This window comes from Rhinoraja longicauda, chromosome 25, assembly GCF_053455715.1.
Source record: "Rhinoraja longicauda isolate Sanriku21f chromosome 25, sRhiLon1.1, whole genome shotgun sequence".
NCBI lineage: Eukaryota > Metazoa > Chordata > Chondrichthyes > Rajiformes > Arhynchobatidae > Rhinoraja > Rhinoraja longicauda.
In genome coordinates this window covers 165,896-189,557 of record NC_135977.1, presented here as the reverse complement: position 1 = coordinate 189,557, position 23,662 = coordinate 165,896, and the positions used below count along the sequence as shown (strand labels likewise).

At 50.9% G+C, this 23,662-nt stretch overlaps 2 protein-coding genes across 2 annotated transcripts in view; one reads left to right on the top strand and one right to left on the bottom strand.

Moving 5' to 3' along the window:
* dnah10 (dynein axonemal heavy chain 10) overlaps window positions 1-12,192 on the top strand; it is a 176,636-nt gene extending 164,444 nt beyond the window's left edge. The window contains 6 exon segments of the mRNA XM_078421084.1: window positions 1,264-1,395; window positions 2,461-2,672; window positions 3,166-3,333; window positions 6,622-6,802; window positions 8,842-8,987; window positions 10,538-12,192. Of these exon segments, the coding sequence (XP_078277210.1) occupies window positions 1,264-1,395; window positions 2,461-2,672; window positions 3,166-3,333; window positions 6,622-6,802; window positions 8,842-8,987; window positions 10,538-10,684 (986 nt within the window). The 3' untranslated portion in view covers window positions 10,685-12,192.
* Window positions 11,695-23,662, bottom strand: part of ccdc92 (coiled-coil domain containing 92) — a 33,214-nt gene continuing 21,246 nt past the window's right edge. The window contains exons 3-4 of the mRNA XM_078421086.1: window positions 21,558-21,605; window positions 11,695-13,045 (exon numbers count right to left, since the gene is read on the bottom strand). Coding sequence (XP_078277212.1) covers window positions 12,279-13,045; window positions 21,558-21,605 — 815 coding nt within the window. The 3' untranslated portion in view covers window positions 11,695-12,278. The remainder of the gene's footprint in view (window positions 13,046-21,557; window positions 21,606-23,662) is intronic.

Here is a 23,662-nt window from a genome sequence, read left to right as displayed (position 1 = left end):
CTCCCCCTGCCCCACTCCCCCACTCCCCCTGTCCCACTCCCCCGCTCCCACTCCCCCGCTCCCCCTGTCCCACTCCCCCACTCCCCCTGTCCCACTCCCCCTGTCCCACTCCCTCTGCCCCACTCCCCCTGCCCCACTCCCCCTGTCCCACTCCCCCTGTCCCACTCCCTCTGCCCCACTCCCCCTGTCCCACTCCCCCTGTCCCACTCCCCCTGCCCCGCTCCCCCTGCCCCACTCCCCCGCTCCCCCTGCCCCACTCCCCCTGCCCCACTCCCCCTGCCCCACTCCCCCTGCCCCACTCCCCCTGCCCCACTCCCCCTGCCCCACTCCCCCTGTCCCACTCCCCCTGCCCCACTCCCCCTGCCCCACTCCCCCTGTCCCACTCCCCCTGCCCCACTCCCCCTGCCCCACTCCCCCTGTCCCACTCCCCCTGCCCCACTCCCCCTGCCCCACTCCCCCTGTCCCACTCCCCCTCCCCCGCTCCCACTCCCCCGCTCCCCCTGTCCCACTCCCCCTGTCCCACTCCCCCTGCCCCACTCCCTCTGCCCCACTCCCTCTGCCCCACTCCCTCTGTCCCACTCCCCCGCTCCCCCTGTCCCACTCCCCCGCTCCCCCTGTCCCACTCCCCCTGCCCCGCTCCCCCTGTCCCACTCCCCCTGCCCCGCTCCCCCTGTCCCACTCCCCCTGCCCCGCTCCCCCTGTCCCACTCCCCCTGCCCCGCTCCCCCTGTCCCACTCCCCCACTCCCCGTCCCACTCCCCCTGTCCCACTCCCCCATTCCCCCTCCCCCCATTCCCCCTCCCCCCATTCCCCCTCCCCCCATTCCCCCTCCCCCCCCCCCATTCCCCCCTCCCCCCATTCCCCCTCCCCCCCACTCCCCCCTTCCCCCCACTCCCCCCTTCCCCAGTGCCCTCGTGCAGTGGGTGGGTTCACCTTGTCCCCACTGTTGTGCGGTCTGCAAGATGGACGGTGACATCGTTGAGGTACAGGTTGAGTGGACTAGCCATGGCCATATTGAGGGGGCACTGCAGGCAGCGTCCAGAGACTGGGAGAGAGGAGTCAGCGCTGGCCACTGCGGCCACAGTCTCTGTGGGAGGGCACTGAGTACAGACTCATGGCACACTGCTGATGGGCTGACCACAGATTCTAAACTGATGATGGAGCCGTGACTACAGGAAGGAAAGAACCTGCCTTCTGCTGTTGTGTTAAACCAGGTGGTGGAGGAACCTTGTGAACAAATCCATTGGAATGTTCTGATTTTCAGGTGAAATTGAATCTCTTCCACTTGCAAACACTCCGGAGGTATTTGGACTTCACCCAAATGCTGAGATTGGCTACTACACCCAGGCTGCACGCAGCATGTGGGAACACCTGATCGATCTACAGCCTCAGACAGGTAACCACCTCAGTCAGCAGCCCAACCTGTGCCAGCAGCAACGCCCACCCACTCACACCTGCCCCACACCCACACACCTGCCCTACACACACACCTGCTCTACGCACACACCTGCCCCACACACACACCTGCCCCACACACACACCTGCCCCACACACACACCTGCCCCACACACACCTGCACCAACGCTCACACACCTGCTCCACACACACCTGCCCTACACACACACCTGCACCAACGCTCACACACCTGCCCCACAGACACCTGCACCAATGCTCACACACCTGCCCCACACATACCTTCCCACACACACACACCTGCCACACACACACACACCTGCCACACACACACACCTGCGCCACCATACACACACACCTGCACCAACGTTCACACACCTGCCCACACACACCTGCCACACACACACCTGCCACACACACACACACACACACACACACACACACACACACACACACACACACACACACACACACACACACACACCTGCCCCACACACACCTGCCCCACACACATACCTGACCACACACACACCTGCCCCAACACAGTTGACTCTCCAGATGCTTGAAGCACATTATCTAATCACACCACTCTGGTCCTGGTGAACTCCCACTCACTTCATCCCAGTACCCCTTCCCCCGTCCATGGCACCCCGAGCCCATTCCCCACCCCCCCCTCCCCACCCATGATCTGTCCCCCCCTCGCCCCCCTATCCCCAGGACCACCCCGAGACCCGGTCACCCATTTCCTCAGCTCTAGCACAGGGTGGGAGGTTGGGGCCAAAGGGCCACAGACACTGACCAGAGTGTTGGCCAGGTATCCCCTCCACCCTCCTCCACCTGGTCAGACCAGACGAGAAGGAACGAAGCTGCCCCTGGGGTTCGGATACTGGTCAAGGGGTCACGGTGGGGTTCAGGTGCTGGTCAATGGGTCATGGTGGGGTTCGGGCGCTGGCCAAGGGGTCACGGTGGGGTTCAGACACTGGTCAAGGGGTCACGGTGGGGTTCAGACACAGGGTCAAGGGGTCATGGTGTGGCTGTCCTTGTGCAGGAGAGTCCAGCAGTGGCATGGGCCGTGATGAATACATCGAGCATGTGGCCTTGGACATCCAGACCAAGCTCCCAACTATCTTTGACCTGGATACTATCTACAAGAAATTTGCGTTGCAAATCACGCCGACCACGGTGGTGTTGCTGCAGGAGCTGGAACGCTTCAACCTGCTCATCGACAGGATGCTTCGCTCCCTCATGGAGCTGCAGAGGGTAGGCCTGCTGCCCGGGGTCACGGGGGGGGGGGGTCATGGGGGGATGGGACGGGGGTCACGGGGTCATGGGGGGGACGGGGTCATGGGTGGGGACGGGGGTCACGGGGATGGGGTCGGGGGTCATGGGGGGGACGGGGTCATGGGGGGGAAGGGGGTCACGGGCATGGGGTCACGGGGACGGGGGGTCATGGGACATGGGGTCACGGGACATGCGATCACGGGGACGGGGTCATGGGGGGACGGGTCAGGGGTCACGGGACATTGCGTCACGGGGACGATGGTCACCAGGCCACATGGACCGGAGTCACAGGAACGGGGTCAGGGCACAGGGTCGGAGGTGCCCAGCCTCTCGCCGTGACCCTGGCCTGATGCACCCAGGGGTGCCCTGGCCCTTCCTGCAGCAACGTGCTGAGTGAGTGCCCAACTGGGACAGGTGAGGGGATGGCAGGAGCTCTCCCTGCTGCTAATGCCGTGACCGCTGTGTGTTGCAGGCCCTGGCTGGTGAGGTGGGCATGAGCAGTGAGCTGGATGAGGTGGCACGAGCTCTCTTCAATGGCCACCTCCCTGGCATCTGGAGGAGACTGGCTCCCGACACCCTCAAGTCACTGGGCAACTGGATGATCCATTTCAAGAGGAGGTTTGAACAGTACGCTTCATGGGTCAGTGTTAAACCACGCCACTCCAACCTTCGCACTGAACCACAGCGCAAACACAACATGCTGGAGGAACTCAGTGGGTCGGGCAGCATCTGCGGAGGGGTGTAGGCAGGCGACGTTTCACAACATGCTGGAGGGACTCAGTGGGTCAGGCAGCATCTGTGGAGGGAATGGATTGTCATCATTTCGGTTCGACTGAGGCCCATTTAGAATGCCAGTACTCGGCCACTGACTTTAATCCCCAAGTCCAATCCCAACAAAAGGCCCAGGAACAGGCTTGGGATCCTTGTTTAAAACAAAAGAGGGTTAGAGTCCTCCCCTACCTCAGTCCCCGTGCAGAGTGGGCTTACACTTCACACCCTGGGCTGACAGATGGGCTGCCTTGTATTTGAGCAGCACAACACCATACAGAAACAGGCCCTTCGGCGCACCTTGTCCATGCTGACCAAGTTACTATTCTGGGCTCCTCCCATATCCCTCTCACACTTCCTATCCATATATTTGTACAATTGTTCGCAAGTTATAGAAATAGAATTAGGCCATTTGGCTCATCGAGTCCACTCCACCATTCAATCATGGCTGATCTCTGCCTCCTAATCCCATTTTCCTGCCTTCTCCCCATAACCCTGGACACCCGTTCTAATGAAGAATTTATCTACCCACTGACGGCCTCCACAGTCCTCCGTGGCATTGAGGTCTACAGATTAACGACACTTGGACTAAAGACGTTCCTCCTCACCTGGCTATGTCCTCTGGTCCTAGACTCTCCCACCAGTGTAAACATCCTCCCCACATCCACTCTGTCTTTCATTATTCTGTAAGTTTCAATGAGGTCCCCCCTCAACCTTGTAAACTCCAGCGAGTACAGGCCCAGTGCTGTTAAACGCTCATCATATGCTATCCCACTCATTCCTGTTAACCTCCTGTGGACCCTCTCCAGATCCAGCACACCCTTCCTCAGATATGGGGCCCAAATTTGCTCACAGTACTTTAAATGCACCCTGGTCAGTGCCTTCTAGAGCCTCAGCATTACATCTCTGTTTTTGTCTTCCAGTCCTCTTGATATAAATGCTAGCATTGAATTTGCCTCCCGTACTACCAAATGCTAGCATTATATTTGCCTCTGAAGCTTCCTCTGGCAGCTCGTTCTGGATACAGAGTGTGAAGCCTTCTACACTCCACAGAAAGAACTCCCAGTCTATCCAACCTCTCCCTATAACAGGCCCGTAAGTCCTAGTAAAATCCTGGTGAATCTCTTCCACACCCTTTCCAACTTAATAACATCCTTCCTATATAGAACACGTACAAGAGTAACTCAACAGTCAGGCAGCATCTGTGGAGCACATGGATTAGCGACACCTTCCTACAGCTGGCCGACCAGAACTGTACACAGTGCTCCAATTGTGGTGTTGCCAACGACCTGTACAGTTGCATCATGATGTCCTACCTTCCCAATGAAGCCAAATGCCTTTTTCACCAAGTTGTGCATCTGACTCACCACTTTCAGGGAATGATGCACCTGTGCTCCTAGATCTTCTGTTCTGCAACAGTCTCTCGACACTCTGCCATCTATCTACTCAGTAGGTTCTGCTCAGGTTTGACTTACCAAAGTGCAATAGTTAAGTCAAGTCAAGTTTATTTGTCACATAAATGTGCAGTGACATGAAAGATTACCCACAGTCCAACAACAAGAGGAATAAAAATAAGCAATAACACACACAATCAAACAAAAAGAAACATCCATCATAGTGAGTCTCCTCCAGTCACTTCCTCACTGTGATGGAAGGCCAGAATGTCTTTTCTCTTCCCCTGCCGCCTTCTCCCGCGGTCAGGCTGTTGAAGTTGCCACGTTTCAGGCCGCGCCGGATGGTGAAAGGTCTGCAGCGGGCCGACCCAAGCCCCGCGATCCGGGGCGGGCGAAGACGCTGCCACTGCACGTCGGGGCGGTCGTGGCTCCCGATATTGAAGCCCCCGCCGGGCAGAGAAAATTCCGCAGCCTATTTCAGGCTGCGTCAGACGGTGAAAAGTCTGCGGCGGGCCGATCCAAGCCCCGCGATTCGGGGCGGGCGAAGACGCTGCCGCTGCCGGAGCTCCCGATGTCGGCCCCCACCCAGGGCAGGGCCTGCGAGTTTCCGACGTCCACGTGGCCGGAGCCTCCATAGGCGAGTCCCAGGTGGAGGCCGCCAGCTCCAGGTGCATGGCCCATGGTAGGCCGCAGCGGGAACGGAGACACGGCCCAGAACAAAGGGTCGCATCTCCGTTCGGAAGAGACAATATTACATTTACAGTTCCCCCCATAGTACACACCCCAAAATACTACATCACATTTACAGTACAATCAAGACAAAAAAACAACATAAAAACACAAAGACAGACAGACTGCAGGTACTGCTACAGCAGCGCAGGGCAGAGCTAGTCAGAGCACAATACTTGTCAGAGTTAAATTCCATGTGCCATTCCTTGGCCCACCTTCTCAACTGATCTAGGTCCTGTTGTAAACTTGGATATCTTTCCTCACTGTCCATGATACCACCAATTTTGGTGTCACCTGCAAATTTACTAACAATATTTGTGAGGTTGTCATGATCTTGTACACCTCAATAATGCAAATAATTGTGAATAAATCAGCACAACGGTGGCCCAGCACGGACCCCTGTTCCCTCTGAAAACTTGTATGGCCAAAGGTCCAGAGTCACAGCTGTGGGCATGAGCTGCAGCTGACTCTGAACAGGTGGACCACAGTACTTACAATGATGTGAAGGACCTGTGCTAACTGATCATTTCCAAGCCACAAAACTAAAGTGCACACCAAACAAGATGCAAGAATAAATGACCAGGTTTGGCTGGAGGCGGATAGATACAGAAGGAAGAAATGTTTTGGGAAGGAATTCTAGGACTTGGAGCCGAAGCAGCTAAAGACACGGAGCACTGAAGTGGAGGAAGGTGGTGTGTGATTTGGAGGGAGCCTGCCAGTGGCTGTGCTCGCCTGCCTCTAGTATCTCCCCGAGGTAGATGCTGTGCGTTGTGTAGATAGAAGCCACTGTGCAGGGATGCAGATTGAACATGGAAACAGGCCCTGCAGCCCAACTGATCTACGCTGACCAAGATGCCCAACTATGCTAATCCTTGCACTTGGCCCATGTCTCCCTTCAACTGTCCTGTCCACGTTAGATGGTGGAGTAGTGGGCTGGCCCTGTCCAGGCAGCCAGGGAGGGCAGTATGCCAGCCATCCCCAGCTGATTAGTCTAAGTCTGCTGCTCTCACTCATTTTCTCTTGCCTTTTGTTTGCAGATTGAGGAAGGTGAACCCAATGTCATGTGGTTGTCTGGGTTACACATCCCTGAATCATATCTCACAGCTCTAGTTCAGGCAACGTGTCGCAAGAACAGTTGGCCGCTGGATCGCTCCACACTCTACACACAAGTCACCAAGTATCCGGGTGCAGACGATGTCATGGAGCGTCCAGGGAACGGTGAGGTCCTTCATGTGCCCGACGTCACCAAGGCCTTTGTTCCTCGGCACATTGGTCTGGTGTGCCAAGTCTCCCAGTGACATGGGCCAAGGACCCTGGCCCTTCTGTGAACGTACTGGAGCATTCTGTACTTGAAGACAGAAGCGGGGGGATTTATTATGGGGAACAAGGAAATGGCAGACGAGTTGAACTGGTACTTTGGATCTGTCTTCACTAAGGAAGATACAAGCAATCTCCCAGATGTTCTAGTGGCAAGAGATCCTAGGGTGATGGAGGAACTGAATGAAACCCACATTAGGCAGGAAATGGTGTTGGGTAGACTGATGGGACTGAAGGTTGATAAATCCCCAGGGCCTGATGGTCTACATCCCAGAGTACTTAAGGAGGTGGCTCTAGATTGTGGACGCATTGGTGATCATTTTCCAATGTTCTATAGATTCAGGATCAGTTCCTGTGGATTGGAGGGTAGCTAATGTCCCACTTTTTAAGAAAGGAGGGAGAGAGAAAACGGGAAATTATAGAACAGTTAGTCTTACATCAGTGGTGGGGAAGATGCTGGACTCAATTATAAAAGACGAAATTGCGGAGCATTTGGATAGTAGTAACAGGATCGTTCCGAGTCAGCATGGATTTACGAAGGGGAAATCATGCTTGACTAATCTGGAATTCCTTGAGGATGTAACTAGGGAAATTGACAGGGGAGAGCCGGTGGATGTGGTGTACCTTGACTTTCAGAAAGCCTTCGACAAGGTTCCACATAGGAGATTAGTGGGCAAAATTAGAGCACATGGTATTGGAGGTAGGGTACTGACATGGATAGAAAATTGGTTGACAGACAGAAAGCAAAGAGTGGGGATAAATGGGTCCCTTTCAGAATGGCAGGCAGTGACCAGTGGGGTACCGCAAGGCTCGGTGCTGGGACCGCAGCTATTTACAATATACATTAATGACTTGGATGAAGGGATTAAAAGTGCCATTAGTAAATTTGCAGATGATACAAAGCTGGGTGGCAGTGTGAACTGTGAGGAAGATGCTATGAGGTTGCAGGGTGACTTGGACAGGTTGTGTGAGTGGGCGGATGCATGGCAGATGCAGTTTAATGTGGATAAGTGTGAGGTTATCCACTTTGGTGGTAAGAATAGGAAGGCAGAGTATTATCTGAATGGTGTCAAGTTAGGAAAAGGGGACGTACAACGAGATCTGGGTGTCCTAGTGCATCAGTCACTGAAAGGAAGCATGCAGGTACAGCAGGCAGTGAAGAAAGCCAATGGAATGTTGGCCTTCATAACAAGAGGAGTTGAGTAAAGGAGCAAAGAGGTCCTTCTGCAGTTGTACAGGGCCCTAGTGAGACCGCACCTGGAGTACTGTGTGCAGTTTTGGTCTCCAAATTTGAGGAAGAATATTCTTGCTATTGAGGGCGTGCAGCGTAGGTTTACTAGGTTAATTCCCGGAATGGCGAGACTGTCATACGTTGAAAGACTGGAGCGATTAGGCTTGTATACACTGGAATTTAGAAGGATGAGAGGCGATCTTATCGAAACGTATAAGATTATTAAGGGGTTGGACACGTTAGAGGCAGGAAACATGTTCCCAATGTTGGGGGAGTCCAGAACAAGGGGCCACAGTTTAAGAATAAGGGGTAGGCCATTTAGAACGGAGATGAGGAAAATCTTTTTCAGTCAGAGAGTTGTAAATCTGTGGAATTCTCTGCCTCAGAAAGCAGTGGAGGCCAATTCTCTGAATGCATTCAAGAGAGAGCTAGATAGAGCTCTTAAGGATAGCGGACTCAGGGGGTATGGGGAGAAGGCAGGAACGGGGTACTGATTGAGAATGATCAGCCATGATCACATTGAATGGCGGTGCTGGCTTGAAGGGCCGAATGGCCTCCTCCGGCACCTATTGTCTATTAATGTTTGGTGGCCTTTAGAAGGGTTCCAACCAGAAATGTCACCTATCCATTTCTCCGGGGATGTTATCTGACCCACTGAGTTACTCCAGCACTCTGTGTATATCGTGGCTAAGCTTTTGGTGTTTTGCAGGTTGTTTCATTTGTGGATTGTACCTGGAAGGGGCAGCCTGGGATATTGAGGAGGGTTGTCTAATCCGGAGCCAACCGAAGGAGCTGGTCGTCGAACTGCCTGTTCTCAAGGTCATCCCCATTGAAGGCCATCGCCTGAAGCTCCAGGTCAGTCTGAGCAGAGTGGACAAAAGGGAACATAGACCACACACAGTCCACTCATTTCCAAAGTGCAGCGAATGATTTCTGAGGTGTGAAGTTTTTGGAGAACTCCACTTTTCCTGCTGAACTTCATCCAACAGGTTGGCCCACTTTCCCAACCTTCCCACTGCCATCTGCACCTCCACCTTTCCCCTCACACACTATCTGTGGACTCTGCAATGTCCTTGCTCGTGGTCTGGGGCAGAGCAGTTGGCATACTGATGCATCCTGATAGCACTTTCCACAGTGCATCTGTAGATGTTGGTGAGTCACTGGAGAAGTGCCAAATATTCTGCACCCTGGTTTCCTCTCTGCTTCCCATCAGGCCTTGAGCATTAGGTCCACCCCACCTCCGAGCCCGTCAAACAGCACTTTCATCATTTGTCAGTCCCGCCATCCTGGGAATCAACCTGGTGAACCTACGCTGCACTCCCTCAATAGCAATAATGTCCTTCCTCATATTAGGAGACCAAAATTGCACACAATACTGCGATCTCACCAGGGCCCTGTACAACTGCAGTAGGACCTCCTTGCTCCTAATCTCAAATCCTCTCACAATTAAGGCCAACATGCCATTAGCTTTCTTCACTGCCTGCTGTACCTGCATGCTTACTTTCAGTGACTGATGTACAAGCACACCAAGGTCTTGTTGCACCTCCACTTTTCCTAATCTGACACCATTCAGATAATAATCTGCCTTCCAGTTCTTGCCACCAAAGTGGATAACCTCACATTCATCCACATTATACTGCATCTGCCATGCATCTGCCCACTCACCCAACCTATTCAAGTCACCCTGCAGCCTCATAGCATCCTCTTCACAGCTCACACTGCCACCCAACTTTGTGTCATCCGCAAACTTGGAGATGTCACATTTAATTCCCTCGTCTAAATCGCTAATATATATTGTAAATAACTGGGGTTCCAGCACCAAGCATTGCGGCACCCCACTAGTCACTGCCTGCCATTCTGAAAAGGACCCTTTAATTCCTACTCTTTGCTTCCTGTCTGCCAACCAGTTCTCTATCCACATCTATACCATGTCTCTAATTTTGCACACTAATCTCTTGTGTGGGACCCTGCCAAAGGCTTTTTGAAAGTCCAGATACACCACGAAACACTTCGCATTCAGGACCATACCATCAGGGTCTTTATCAGCCCTGTGCTACCTTCCACATTCTCATTTTGATCATCCTGCAAAACTAGTTAAAACTCTTGCCAACAACTTACTCCAGCAAATCCTCAGTGACAGAGCTGCTGAATTCTTCCTTGCTACCCCCACAGGTCCAGCCTACCCCAGTCGTGGGACCAATGCTGCACGAATCACAATGTCCCCTGTCTGCCTTTGGTGCTGTGTCTCCTCACAGCCACAAGGACCTGCCCTCCAGCTTTGACCACCCAATCCTCTGATTCATGATCATGATCTCATTGTTGCTTGACATTGTTTTCCAACTTTGTGTTACTGAAATGAAAAGCTCCTTTGTCAGGTGGTTTTTAACACTTTGTACTTCTTGCAGAATACGCTACGGACTCCAGTGTACACCACGTCCCTGCGGCGGAATGCCATGGGTGTTGGGCTGGTGTTCGAAGCTGATCTCTTCACCACCAGACACATGTCACACTGGGTGCTACAGGGTGTCTGCCTCACCCTGAACGCAGACTGATTCACACTGGGTGCTGCAGGGTGCTGGCCTCACCCTGAACGCAGACTGATTCACCGGCATCTCCAACACCACCAGGATCCACGCTCCTGTATTTCTCACAGTGGGAGAGGCATTTGGTGTTCAAATCAAATTATTTAGTAAAGTAATTCACAGCAATAATCTAGTAGTAATAACCTGATCAACAAATGAAGGTAAGCATTGAGGAATTAGGAAGCAGCTGATGTCAGCGTGTGACAAGGTAGAACAGAACCAATGCTCTGTCGTCCTTGCCGATTCCTTCCTGGCAAAAACCTACCCTGTTTTTTTTAATGCAAAAATTTCTTTATTTCCTGTAATTGAGCAAGAACGTTGTTCTGAGAATTTGGATTTACAAATCTTAAGTACTCTCAGGGCTAAAAGTGGAGCAACGAAATAAAGTTTTGTATTCTGCTACCTTAACCAAATGTGTGCCTACCAATGCTTCCTTAGAGTAATTTTATAAATTATTTTCACTTAATTGGAAAAAACAATAGCTTCACCCTTCCTGGTTTGCTGCCAAGAATTATCCACCGAGCTGGCTGTTCAGCAACCTTGATCATATCTCAGCTGTTGGACGGAGATCAGACTGAAGGGCTGAATGAAATCTGACAGCTCAGATTGTTATAGATGCTGGAATCTGAAATAAAACAAAATGTTGGAAATCGCAGCAGGTCAGGCAGCATCTGTGGAGGTGGAAACACTTCAGGTTAAGGATTTTTCAAAGTTAGCGCTATCTAAAGGGTTTGTATTCAGTCCTTTCACAATTAAGTTAATTCAACATCGTTGTGTTAGATCGTAACATTGATGTAAAGAGTCGGTGCATGGACCAGACCAGACCAGCACAGCACACTTCCCCCAACCCCACCCTATCCACATGGTCCTGACCAGACCAGACCAGCACAGCACACTTCCCCCAACCCCACCCCACCCTGTCCACTCCGCCCTCCCTGACCAATGCTTGCTCTCAAGGAATGACTTTCAGAAACCAAATAATCAGATCATCAATAATCATTTAATTGGATTACAAAATCAAACTTTGTATAAATGCAATGACCTGAACTCTGCAGATGTGTTCCAGTGTACATGACATGTTACATAGACAGGCGATGGATGTATCACATGCTGCCAGCTGGGCTTAGTCAAGAGATGAACAACACTCAATGTCAGACATTCATCTAACCAGGGCCTTCCACCATTAATATTATTGTAAAGAATAACAGTTTTGTTTATAGCTGCAAATGGTGTGCGATAGTGTTTATACCAAGGTACCTTCTCGTTCAATGATTACAGCTGCTTCGTGCAACAGCAAGTGTGGCTGTGTTTCTCAAACCACTAGTGCAATTAGATTACTGGTAGTAGCAAGCAGCAGATTTAACATTGGGCAAACAATTAACTACGAAAATTGGACAACACAAAAAGAAATTCAGGAGACATGATGGGTTTTTTTTCCCCATAAACTGTCAGTTTGGCATTTGTATTTCCTCTCATTAAAAACAAAATTTAAAAAAATTGCTGCGTGAAGTTTTGTCTATATTTTGTGCACAGCTATAAAAGCAACTAAGCCAAGTAAAGCAGCTTACACAGTTCTGTCTGTGCCTGAGTGCTTCCTGACCACCTTGACCTGGTCCACCGCCAGCATTTCCACTGCAGCCTCGGCCTGTGTGCCGGCCATTCGGTGCGATACACCCATGTGGTGAGGCTTGTGCGGCTTGTCTCTACCTGGGCTCCGCTGCTCCACACAGCCTCGCTCTGAAGCAATGGGTGGAATGGGTAAAGGCTTTTCCTTCATCAAGTGCACGTCGCACTCTCCCCGCCCCTGGAGGAAGGGTGTTGGGTCTGGCATGGCATCCAGTGGCTCGGATCGCAGAACTAGCTTTCGTCCATCAGTCCCAAGTCTGTAGACCTCTGCAAACTCGCTGTTCAAAGGAGAGGAAAGACTCTTCTTCATTCGACGCCGTGGGGTTTCTGGCATCTTGTCTTTGGGTGGTGATGGTTTATAATTGCTGGAGGCAGAGCCCGCAGTGGAGAAGGTCTCTGTGGCCACACTGCCCGATGCTATCAGCTTCTTCTTGGTGGCATGCAGTTGGGAGGTGAGGTAGGCAATGGTGCTGGCCCTCTGTTCCAGCTCACTGGACAACATGCTCAGCTTGTGACTTTTCAGCTTCAACTCATCCAGGTACTTCTTCTCTCGTTCCTTCATCGTGTTCTCCAGCACCACGATTACTGCATTCTTCTTCTCCAAATCCTTCATCAATTCATTATTTTCATCTTCTTTATCTTTTAGCTGGGATTCCAGCTCTTCATATTTTTTCCTCAATTCCTCACTTCTTGAGTCACCGTTCCCTTCAAAGAAACCACAAACATTATTCTTACTGATGAAATGACATGATACCATAGAGAGAAGGACCCATGATTATGAGAATGCAGGAGCGAAATTAATTTACATGTAAATTAAAATGAAGTGCTGAAGATATTCATGGGCCAGTAATTAGTCTTACTGCAGCTAGGAAGGCGAATGTCATTCACAGGGGAGTAGACCTTGACGTGGCAAGTCTACATTTGCAGAATGGGAAGCATTCAAAGGAGAAATAGAGTTCAGGCCAACCCTGTAAGGGTAAAAGCCACGCACAGAACGCTGGATGTGGAGGCATGAAGAGGAAAAGGGAGCACATGTTAGGTGTAGGGAACAATGGACTACGGGGAAGATTCATCAAGAGAAGAACATGGAGGGAGGCACTTAGAAAGGAAAAGGGGTCGAGAAATCACTGGCAGACAGGATTGAGGCAAAGCTGCAAGTTTTCAAAGAATATATTAAGGGCAATGGAATCAGCAGGAAACAAAGGACCCACATGAGACAGGAGCAATCTGTGCATGGAGATCACTATTCACAAAGGACCCACATGAGACAGGAGCAATCTGTGCATGGAGATCACTATTCACAAAGGAACGTCTGAAGCTGGAGAATTCAGTGAAGGAAGATGAAAGTCTACTGTAGGTCTCCATAGATTAGGGGAAGGTACATGCCTTGGCACGATTAAAGATGGGTTAATGCCCAGGAGTGGGTGCGATTTATCCAGGCTGTTGCAGGAGGCAAGGAAAGAGATTGCTGGGGCTGTGGGTGAGCTCGTTAGGTTTTCACTGGACACGTGACATAGAAGATGACGGGCACAGCAAACATGGTCTCGAGAAAGGCACTATCATAAACAAGTCATCTCATTGCTAGTTTAGTCTATTATAAACACGGGTATTAAAATACATGCTATCTCAATCATATACTTGAGTATGTCAGGTAGTGCACAACAAGGTGCTACATATAAAGAAAAGGTGCAGATTATAAATGAAACGCAATGGTCGCAACAAGGTAGACTGCAAGATCAGAATCATGCTATTGTGGAAAGATGACCAAAACTGAGTGGAGCTGTTCTATAGTGTCTGTTATTTAGAGAGGACAGGAAAATAAAGGAAGTGGATGTGGTGGATCTAATAAGGAATAACATTAGCATAATAAGGCCAAGTCAGGCTGCTGTCACAGCTCCAGACACCAGAGCACCATCCTGACCTGAGGAATTGGCTGTGTGGAGTTTGCATGCTCTATCTGACCAGAGTGCTTGGGTTACAAGGTTAATAGGTCACTGTAAGTAACCACTCTAAGTGTGTGGGAGAACCGTAACGTAACATGGGGTTGTGAAAGAGGAAAATAAGATTTGCAATGGAACAGATCTGAGGGCTGGCCAAGACTCAATGTTCCAAATGTCCAGCCTCTTTCAATGTGATACGAGGAGCTTGGCTCAGCACAGCATGGGACAGATTAGAATTGGTTTGATTGAAGCTGTGAAACACCATGACAGGATAAGTTAGTGTATGTTTATTGAAATGCAAGGAGCATTATGGGAAAAGAAGATGAATTTCAAGCCTGCATCAGTGCTTGGGACTATGATATTGTCTGAAGGGTCTTGACTCAAATCGTCACCCATTTCTTCTCTCCAGAGATGCTGCCTGTCCCGCTGAGTTACTCCAGCATTTTGTGTCTTCGTGATATTCTAGCCGTTATGGAGCCTTGTGACAAGCTTAATATTCCAGGGTTTCGATGTTCCAGACATGATAGAAAGGGAAGTAAAAGAGTTGCTAATCAGGCAGAATGCCACAGCAGAACTCAGACGGGACATACAGGACGGTCCAAGATACTGCTTAAAAATAGGACAGGCAAGCCTGGATCTTGGGTGAAGGTAGTAAATTGTTGTAAGGCACATCAAAACATGATTGGGCAGAAGCTTAGGGGGAGTAAATTTGGAATGGCTGATGTGGGAGTTAGTTAACCCTAACCAGCTGATCAGAGTTCAGTATAAGAAAATAACTGCAGTTGCTGGTACAAATCGATTTATTCACAAAATGCTGGAGTAACTCAGCAGGTCAGGCAGCATCTCGGGAGAGAAGGAATGGGTGACGTTTCGGGTCGAGACCCTTCTTCAGACTGATGTCGGGGGTGGGACAAATGAAGGATATAGGTGATCAGAGTTCAGGATGGGCAAGGCAGACAAAAGAAGAAAACATTGGATAACCAGAGAGGTTGTAAATTTGGTCAGAAAGGAAAAGGAAGTATATGCAAGATGTATGCAGATGAAATCATACAGGGCCTTTGAGGAATATAAGGAAAGCAGAAAAGAAGTGAAGCAGGGAATTAGGAAGGGCAGAGGGGGTATGAAATGTCATGGGGAAGTCGGATTAAAGAAAATCAAAGTTTCTTCGGCACATAAAAAGCAAAAGGTGGAACTAGGGAAAGATAGTTCTACTCAAAGATAAAGGAGGGGATTTATGTCTGGAGGCGTACATTGCATTTGTAATGATTTGTAAGGAGTGTGGGATATACGAATATGCCTGGGCTGTTTATAGAAACTTGGGAGTAGGCCATTCGGCCCTTCGAGCCAGCATTGCCATTCAATATGATCATGGCTAATTATCTAAAATCAGTATCCCGTTCCTGCTTTCTCTCCATATCCTTTGATTCTATTAGCCCTAAGAGTTAAATCTAACTCTCTCTTGAAAACATCCAGTGAATCGGCCTCCACTGCCTTCTGTGGCAGAGAATTCCACAGATTCACAACTCTCTGAAGAGGTTTTTCCTCATCTCAGTCCTAAACGGCCGACCCCTTATTCTTAAACTGTGACCCCTGGTTCTGGACTCCCCCAACATTGGGAACATTTTTCCTGCATCTAGCCTGTCCAATCCTTTAAGAATTTTATATGTTTCGATAAGATGTCCTCTCATCCTTCTAAATTCAAGTCAAGTCAAGTCAAGTCAAATTTATTTGTCACATCCACATACACGATGTGCAGTGAAATGAAAGTGGCAATGCCTGCGGGTTGTGCACAAAAAGAATTACAGTTACAGCATATAAATAAAGTTAATAAGTTACTATTAGTGTCGACAAAAATTTAGTCTCTGGGGTTATAAAAGTTGACAATCCTGATGGCCTGTGGGAAGAAACTCCGTCTCATCCTCTCCGTTTTCACAGCGTGACAGCGGAGGCGTTTGCCTGATCGTAGCATCTGGAACAGTCCGTTATTGGGGTGGTAAGGGTCCCTCATGATCTTGCTTGCTCTGGATCTGCACCTCCTGATGTATAGGTCCTGCAGGGGGACGAGTGTAGTTCCCATGGTGCGTTCTGCCGAATGCACTACTCTCTGCAGGGCCATCCTGTCCTGGGCAGAGCTGTTCCCAAACCAGACTGTAATGTTGCCGGACAGGATGCTCTCTACAGCCCCAGAGTAGAAGCAACGAAGGATACTCAGAGACACTCTGAATTTCCTCAGTTGTCTAAGGTGGTAAAGGCGCTGCTTAGCCTTACCCACCAGTGCGGCAATGTGCGTTGCCCACGTCAGATCCTCTGCAATGCGGACTCCCAAGTATTTGAAACTGCTCACCCTATCCACAATAGACCCATTTATCTCCAGTGGCGTGTACGTCCTTGGATGTTTAGCTCTTCTGAAGTCCACAATCAGCTCCTTCGTGTTAGTGACATTCAAGAGGAGGCTATTGTCCTGACACCAGAGTGCCAGATCAGCCACCTCCTCCCGGTAGGCCTTCTCATCGTTGTTGGAGATCCGGCCCACCACCACAGTGTCATCAGCAAACTTGATGATGGAGTTTGAGCTGAACCTGGCCCCACAGTCATGTGTGTACAGGGAGTACAGTAGGGGGCTAAGGACGCAGCCCTGGGGGGATCCTATGTTCAGGGTGAGGGAGCTAGATGTGTGTTCCCCCATCCTGACCACTTGGGGCTTGGCAGTGAGAAAGTCCAGGACCCAGGCACACAGAGGGGTGCTAAGCCCCAGTTCCAGCAGCTTCTCAACCAGTCTGCTGGGGACTATTGTGTTGAATGCTGAACTAAAGTCAATGAACAGCATCCTCACATAGCCCCCCTGGTTGTCCAGATGAGAGAGAGCGGTGTGTAGAACCTGGGAGACCGCATCATCCGTGGACCTGTTCGGACGGTATGCGAACTGTAGTGGGTCCATGTTGCGAGGAAGGAGGGCGCAGATGTGCTTCTTGACTAGCCTCTCAAAGCATTTCATGACAACCGAGGTGAGGGCCACCGGTCGGTAGTCATTTAAACACGCTGGAGAGGCATTCTTTGGCACCGGTACAATGATGGATCTTTTGAAGCATGCAGGGACCACGGACTTGGCCAAGGAGAGGTTGAATATTGTGGTGAGCACTGGAGCAAGCTGAGTAGCACAAGACTTTAGTACTCGCCCAGATATACCATCTGGGCCTCCAGCTTTCCTCGTGTTCACACGCGTCAGAGTCCACCTCACCTCATGCTCGGACACCGAGAATGTGTGCACATCCCCGGCGGTGGATCCCCCTCCAGCCTCGCTAGCCAGCGCCCCTTCGGTGCTGTTTATAGACGGCGAGTTGGTGGTGTTACCCGTCTCAAACCGTGCGTAAAAAGAGTTCAGGTCATCAGCTAAGGAGGAGCCGGCACTTCCGGTTGAGGGGGTGCTGGACCTGTAGCTAGTTATAGTCCGTAGCCCCTGCCAAAGGCGCCTGGTGTCCAGCTGCTCCATCTGTGACTCCATCTTGTCCCGGTACCTATTTTTTGCGTCCTTCACTGCCCTTCGCAGTCGGTAGGACTCTCCCTTGTAGTGGTCCATGTTGCCGGATGCCAGGCAGGAGTTGTAAGCAGCGGTGCGAGCATTCAAGGCCACGCGAATAGACCTGTCCACCCAGGGTTTTTGGTTAGGGAAGATACTGACCCTTACCGTGGGGATGATGGTATCGGCTATTGTGGCAATGAAGTCCGTAACCGCTTCCGCAAACTCATTTACGTCTCTGGAACTTGCTTGGAACATGTTCCAGTCGACTTCGCTCAGTGCATCCTGCAGCATGGCCTCTGAATGGTCAGACCACCGCTTTACGTCCCTCGTCACTGTCGCTTCCCGTACTATCCGTTGTTTATACTCCGGCAGCAGGAAAATGGCAGCGTGGTCAGATTTCCCAAAAGGAGGGAGAGAAACGGCCTTGTAGCCGTTCCTGAATGGCGTGTAGCAGTGGTCCAAAGTTCTTTCCCCCCTGGTGACACACGTGATGTGTTGGTAGAAGTTGGGCATGACCTTTTTGAGATTTCCCCTATTGAAGTCTCCAGCCACCAGCACAGCTGCATCAGGGTTCTTGTTTTGATGTTGACACAACACATCGTGTAGGGTGGACAGTGCCACGTCGGTGTCCGCATGCGGTGGGATATAGACGGCTGTGATGATCACCGAGCTGAACTCCCGGGGTAGGTAGAATGGTCGGCATGAGATAGTTAGATGTTCCAGGTCCAGCGAGCAGGAACGAGAAAGCGTCTTAATATTTCCAGGATTACACCAGTTATTATTGGTCAAGAAGCAGACTCCTCCGCCCTTGGATTTCCCGGATTCTTCCGTTCTGTCCGCCCGGAAAACAGTGAAGGACTCGGATGGGCAGATCACCTGGTCAGGCACCAGCGGGGTCAGCCATGTTTCAGTCAGACAAAGGATGTTACAGTTCTTTATGTCCCTCTGGAATCTGATCCTTGCCCTCAGGTCATCCAGCTTGTTCTCCAGGGACTGGACGTTGGCCAGAAGTATGCTGGGCAGAGGTGGACGTAAGGCTTGGGTTCTCAGCCTGTTCCGAATCCCCCCTCTCTTCCCTCGGTGTTTCCAATTGTAGTCAATTCCAGTGACTACAAGCCCAGTTGACCCATTCTTTCATCATATGTCAGTCCCGTCATCCCGGGAATTAACCTGGTGAACCTACGCTGCACTCCCTCAATAGCAATAATGTCCTTCCTCAAATTAGGGGACCAAAATTGCACACAATACTCCAGGTGCGGTCTCACCAGGGCCCTGTGCAACTGCAGTAGGACCTCCTTGCTCCTAAACTAAAATCCCCTCACACTGAAGGCCAACATGCAATTAGCTTTCTTCACTGCCTGCTGTACCTGCATGCTTACTTTCAGTGACTGATGTACAAGCACACCCAGATCTCGTTGCACCTCCCCTTTTCCTAATCTGACACCATTTAAGATAATAATCTGCCTTCCTGTTCTTGCCACCAAAGTGGATAACTTCACATTCATCCACATTATACTGCATCTGCCACGCATCTGCCCACTCACCCAACCTATCCAAGTCACCTGGGAGATTTTTTGTGTCTTCCTTCGTGAAGACAGAACCAAAGTACTCGTTTCACTGTTCTGCCATTTCCTTGTTTCCCATTATAAATTCACCTGTCTCTGATTGTAAGGGACCTAAATTTGTCTTCACTAATCTTTTCCTTTTTACATATCTGAAGAAGCTTTTTGAGTCAGTTTTTATATTCGCGCAAGCTTTCTTTCATGCTCTTTTCCCCCTCTTAATTAACCCCTTTGTCCTCCTCTGTTGAATTCTAAATTTCTCCCAGTCCTCTGGTTTGCTGTTTCCTCTGGCCAATTTATATGCCTCTTCCTTAGATTCAACACTATCCTTGATCTCCACTGTCAACCCCTTAAGTAATAATTTGCCGGTCTATCCTAGCCAATTCCCATCTCATACCTTCAAAGTCTCCAAGTTCTGGACCCTAGTCTCTGAATTAACCGTGTCACTCTCCATCCTAATGCAGAATTCCACCATATTATGGTCACTGTTTCCCAAGGGGCCTTGCACAACAAGATCGTGAACTAATCCTTCCTCATTACACAATACCCAGTCTAGGATGGCCTGCCCTCTAGTTGGTTCCTCGACATATTAGTTTAAAAACCCATCCCGTATACATTCCAGGAAATCTCCCTCCTCAGCACTGTTACCAATGTGGTTGGCCCAATCTATACGTAGATTAAAGTCACCCATGATAACCGCTGTACCTTTGCTACACACATCCCTAATTTCCTGCTTGATGCTATCCCCAACCTCCCTACTGCTGTTTGGTGGTCTGTATACAACTCCAACAAGTGTTTTCTGCCCTTGGCTATTTCACAATTCTACCCATACCAATTCTACAGCATCCAAGCTAATGTCTCTCCTTGTTATTGCATTAATCTCCACTTTAACCAGCAATGCCACCCCACCTCCTCTTCCTTTCTGTCTATCCTTCCTGAATATCGAATACCGCTGCATGTTTAGCTCCCAGCCTTGGTCACCCTGGAGCCATGTCTCCGTAATTCCAACTATATCTTATCCTTTAACTACTAACTGCGCATTCAATTCATCCACTTTATTACAAATACTCCTGGCATTACGGCACAAAGCTTTCAGGTTTGTTTTCTTATCTCCCTTCTACCTTTTTCTTCTGTCCTCTTTTATGGCCCTCCGTCTCCTAGCATTGGTTTACCAATAAAGAAGGTGTTGTTGGACTTTTGAAGAATATTACGGTGGATAAATCGCCAGGATCTTGTGGGATCGATCCCAGATTATTGACAGGGAAAAAAGGAGATTCATGGGGCTTTGATAAAGATCTCTGTATCTATTCAATCTAAAGCTGAGGTCCCACAGAACTGGAGAGTAGCCAATCTTGTTTCTTAGTTTAAGGAAGTAGTGATAACCAAGATAATTATAGGCCTCGGTAAGCCTGAAATCAAAGGCCGGAAAGCTATCGAAGAAGATTCTTAAGTAATTAGGTGCAGCCAAGCCTGATTTTGTCTGCAGCAAATCATGTCTTACAAATTGAACTGAATTTTTAAGGGGAAAACAAAGTGATTAATGAGAGCAGGGCAGTGGATATTGTCCACATGAAAATATTCTGTCCTCTGGGTATTTTCTCTTTTGCACTACTGTGGTACTTGTGTACGGTTTGGTTTGCCTGGAAAAAGATTTTCACGTTATCTGAATGAAGGAGCCTTTATTGTCACATGTCCCTAGGTATCTATGTTTCTATGTTTCTATGTTTCTAGGTATCCTCGGTGCAGTGAGAAGCTTACTTACAATATCGGCAGTACGTGGAAAATGTGACAATAATAAAGTACGTTACAGCTGCAACCCATAACTTGCTGACTTCTCTAGGCAACTTTGTCCTTTACCACCCAAACTGCTGTTATTTTCTTGCAATAATTTTTCCTATGAGGTTTTTGTGCCTGAAAGGGATTTTTTTTGTCACACTTTTGCATTTCAATGTATTATCTCAAATAACCAGAACCAACTCTCTGCATATGTTGAAGGACACAAAGTCTGGAATAACTCAGCTCAGTTATTCCTGCACTTTGTGTCATTTCGTGTATATAAAGCCAGCACCTTCAGTTCTTTGTTTCAACATTTTGTCTCCTCATATCTTCATAGCTTCCTTTGTTTAGGTTTAAAACCCGGAATTTACTTTCACAGTTAATGACAGCTGGAGAGGCAGGATCGGCGTTGTTCTTACCTGCCTGTTCTGATTGTGGTGACATCATGGTCAGTTCAAAGGCCAGGTCTAGAAACAAAAATAAAAGGACATTTCAGAAATGTATTCATTTTTTAAAATGTTTCGGACAATTAAACACATCACTGCTCCCTCTCCTAATATAATCACAGACCCAAACTATCAGATTAAAACCACTCCAAAATAATGTCCCTACGGACAATTCACTCATCATAATCATCTTATTAAAGTTTTAAATATCAATTTAATTTCTAGTCAATTGTCTCAGAAAGGGATTGATGTCTGTGCACATTTAGACATATTAGCTTCAAACTTCATCTGTGAATGGAACGGGCCATGGTTTACACAGTAGTATGGCAAAGAGCTGCCCACGGACTCAATGGGTGAGGCAAACGACAACTAACTCCCACAATGCAAAGGCTGCGGGCAGACCAGGACCAGATCGGTCGGGTAAGAGAAGATTCATCTGGTGGGATGAAGTCCAGACACAGCATATTTAAAGTGAAAGTGAACCACAATAAATGAACCATAAACCAATGCAATGGTCTATGTATTGAGTGGGTCAACTTTCCTTTGCAAAGCTCTGCTTTGAACAAGTGTTGTGGGCTGTGGGAGTGAGGGTGAGGGGGTGAGGGAGTGAGGGTGGGAGTGAGGGAGTGGGGAGTGAGGGAGTGGGGGTGAGGGTGTGGGGATGTGGGTGAGGGAGTGGGGGCGAGGGTGTGGGGGTGAGGGAGTGGGGGTGAGGGAGTGGGGGTGAGGGAGTGGGAGTGGGGGTGAGGAAGTGGGGGTGAGGGAGTGGGAGTGAGGGTGTGGGAGTGGGGGTGAGGAAGTGGGGGTGAGGGAGTGGGGGTGAGGGAGTGGGGGTGGGAGTGAGGGAGTGGGGAGTAAGGGAGTGGGGCGTGGGGGTGAGGGAGTGGGGGTGGGAGTGAGGGAGTGGGGGTGTGGGAGTAAGGGAGTGAGGGAGTGAGGGAGTGGGGGTGGGAGTGAGGGAGTGGGGGGGTGGGGAGTGAGGGAGTGGGGGGGTGGGGAGTGAGGGAGTGGGGGGGTGGGGGTGAGGGAGTGGGGGTGGGAGTGAGGGAGTGGGGGGTGGGGGTGAGGGAGTGGGGGTGAGGGAGTGGGGGTGAGGGAGTGGGGGTGAGGGAGTGGGGGTGAGGGAGTGGGGGTGAGGGAGTGGGGGGGGTGGGGGTGAGGGAGTGGGGGTGAGGGAGTGGGGGTGGGAGTGAGGGAGTAGGGGGGTGAGGGTGAGGGAGTGGGGGGGTGGGAGTGAGGGTGAGGGAGTGGGGGTGGGAGTGAGGGAGTGGGGGTGAGGGAGTGGGAGTGAGGGAGTGGGGGGGTGGGGAGTGAGGGAGTGGGGGGGTGGGGGTGAGGGAGTGAGGGAGTGGGGGTGAGGGAGTGAGGGAGTGGGGGTGAGGGAGTGGGGGTGGGAGTGAGGGAGTGGGGGTGAGGGAGTGGGAGTGAGGGAGTGGGGGGGGTGGGGAGTGAGGGAGTGGGGGGTGGGAGTGAGGGTGAGGGAGTGGGGGTGGGAGTGAGGGAGTGGGGGTGAGGGAGTGGGAGTGAGGGAGTGGGGGGGTGGGGAGTGAGGGAGTGGGGGGGTGGGGGTGAGGGAGGGAGTGAGGGAGTGGGGGTGAGGGAGTGGGGGTGGGAGTGTGGGGGTGAGGGAGTGGGGGTGAGGGAGTGGGGGTGGGAGTGAGGGAGTGGGGGTGAGGGAGTGGGAGTGAGGGAGTGGGAGTGAGGGAGTGGGGGGGGGTGGGGAGTGAGGGAGTGGGGGGTGGGAGTGAGGGTGAGGGAGTGGGGGTGGGAGTGAGGGAGTGGGGGTGAGGGAGTGGGAGTGAGGGAGTGGGGGGGTGGGGAGTGAGGGAGTGGGGGGGTGGGGGTGAGGGAGGGAGTGAGGGAGTGGGGGTGAGGGAGTGGGGGTGAGGGAGTGGGGGTGGGAGTGAGGGAGTGGGGGGGTGGGGGTGAGGGAGTGAGGGAGTGGGGGTGAGGGAGTGGGGGTGTGGGAGTGGGAGTGGGGGTGAGGAGTGGGGGTGGGAGTGAGGGAGTGGGAGTGGGAGTGGGGGTGAGGGAGTGGGGGTGGGGGTGAGGGAGTGGGGGTGAGGGAGTGGGGGTGG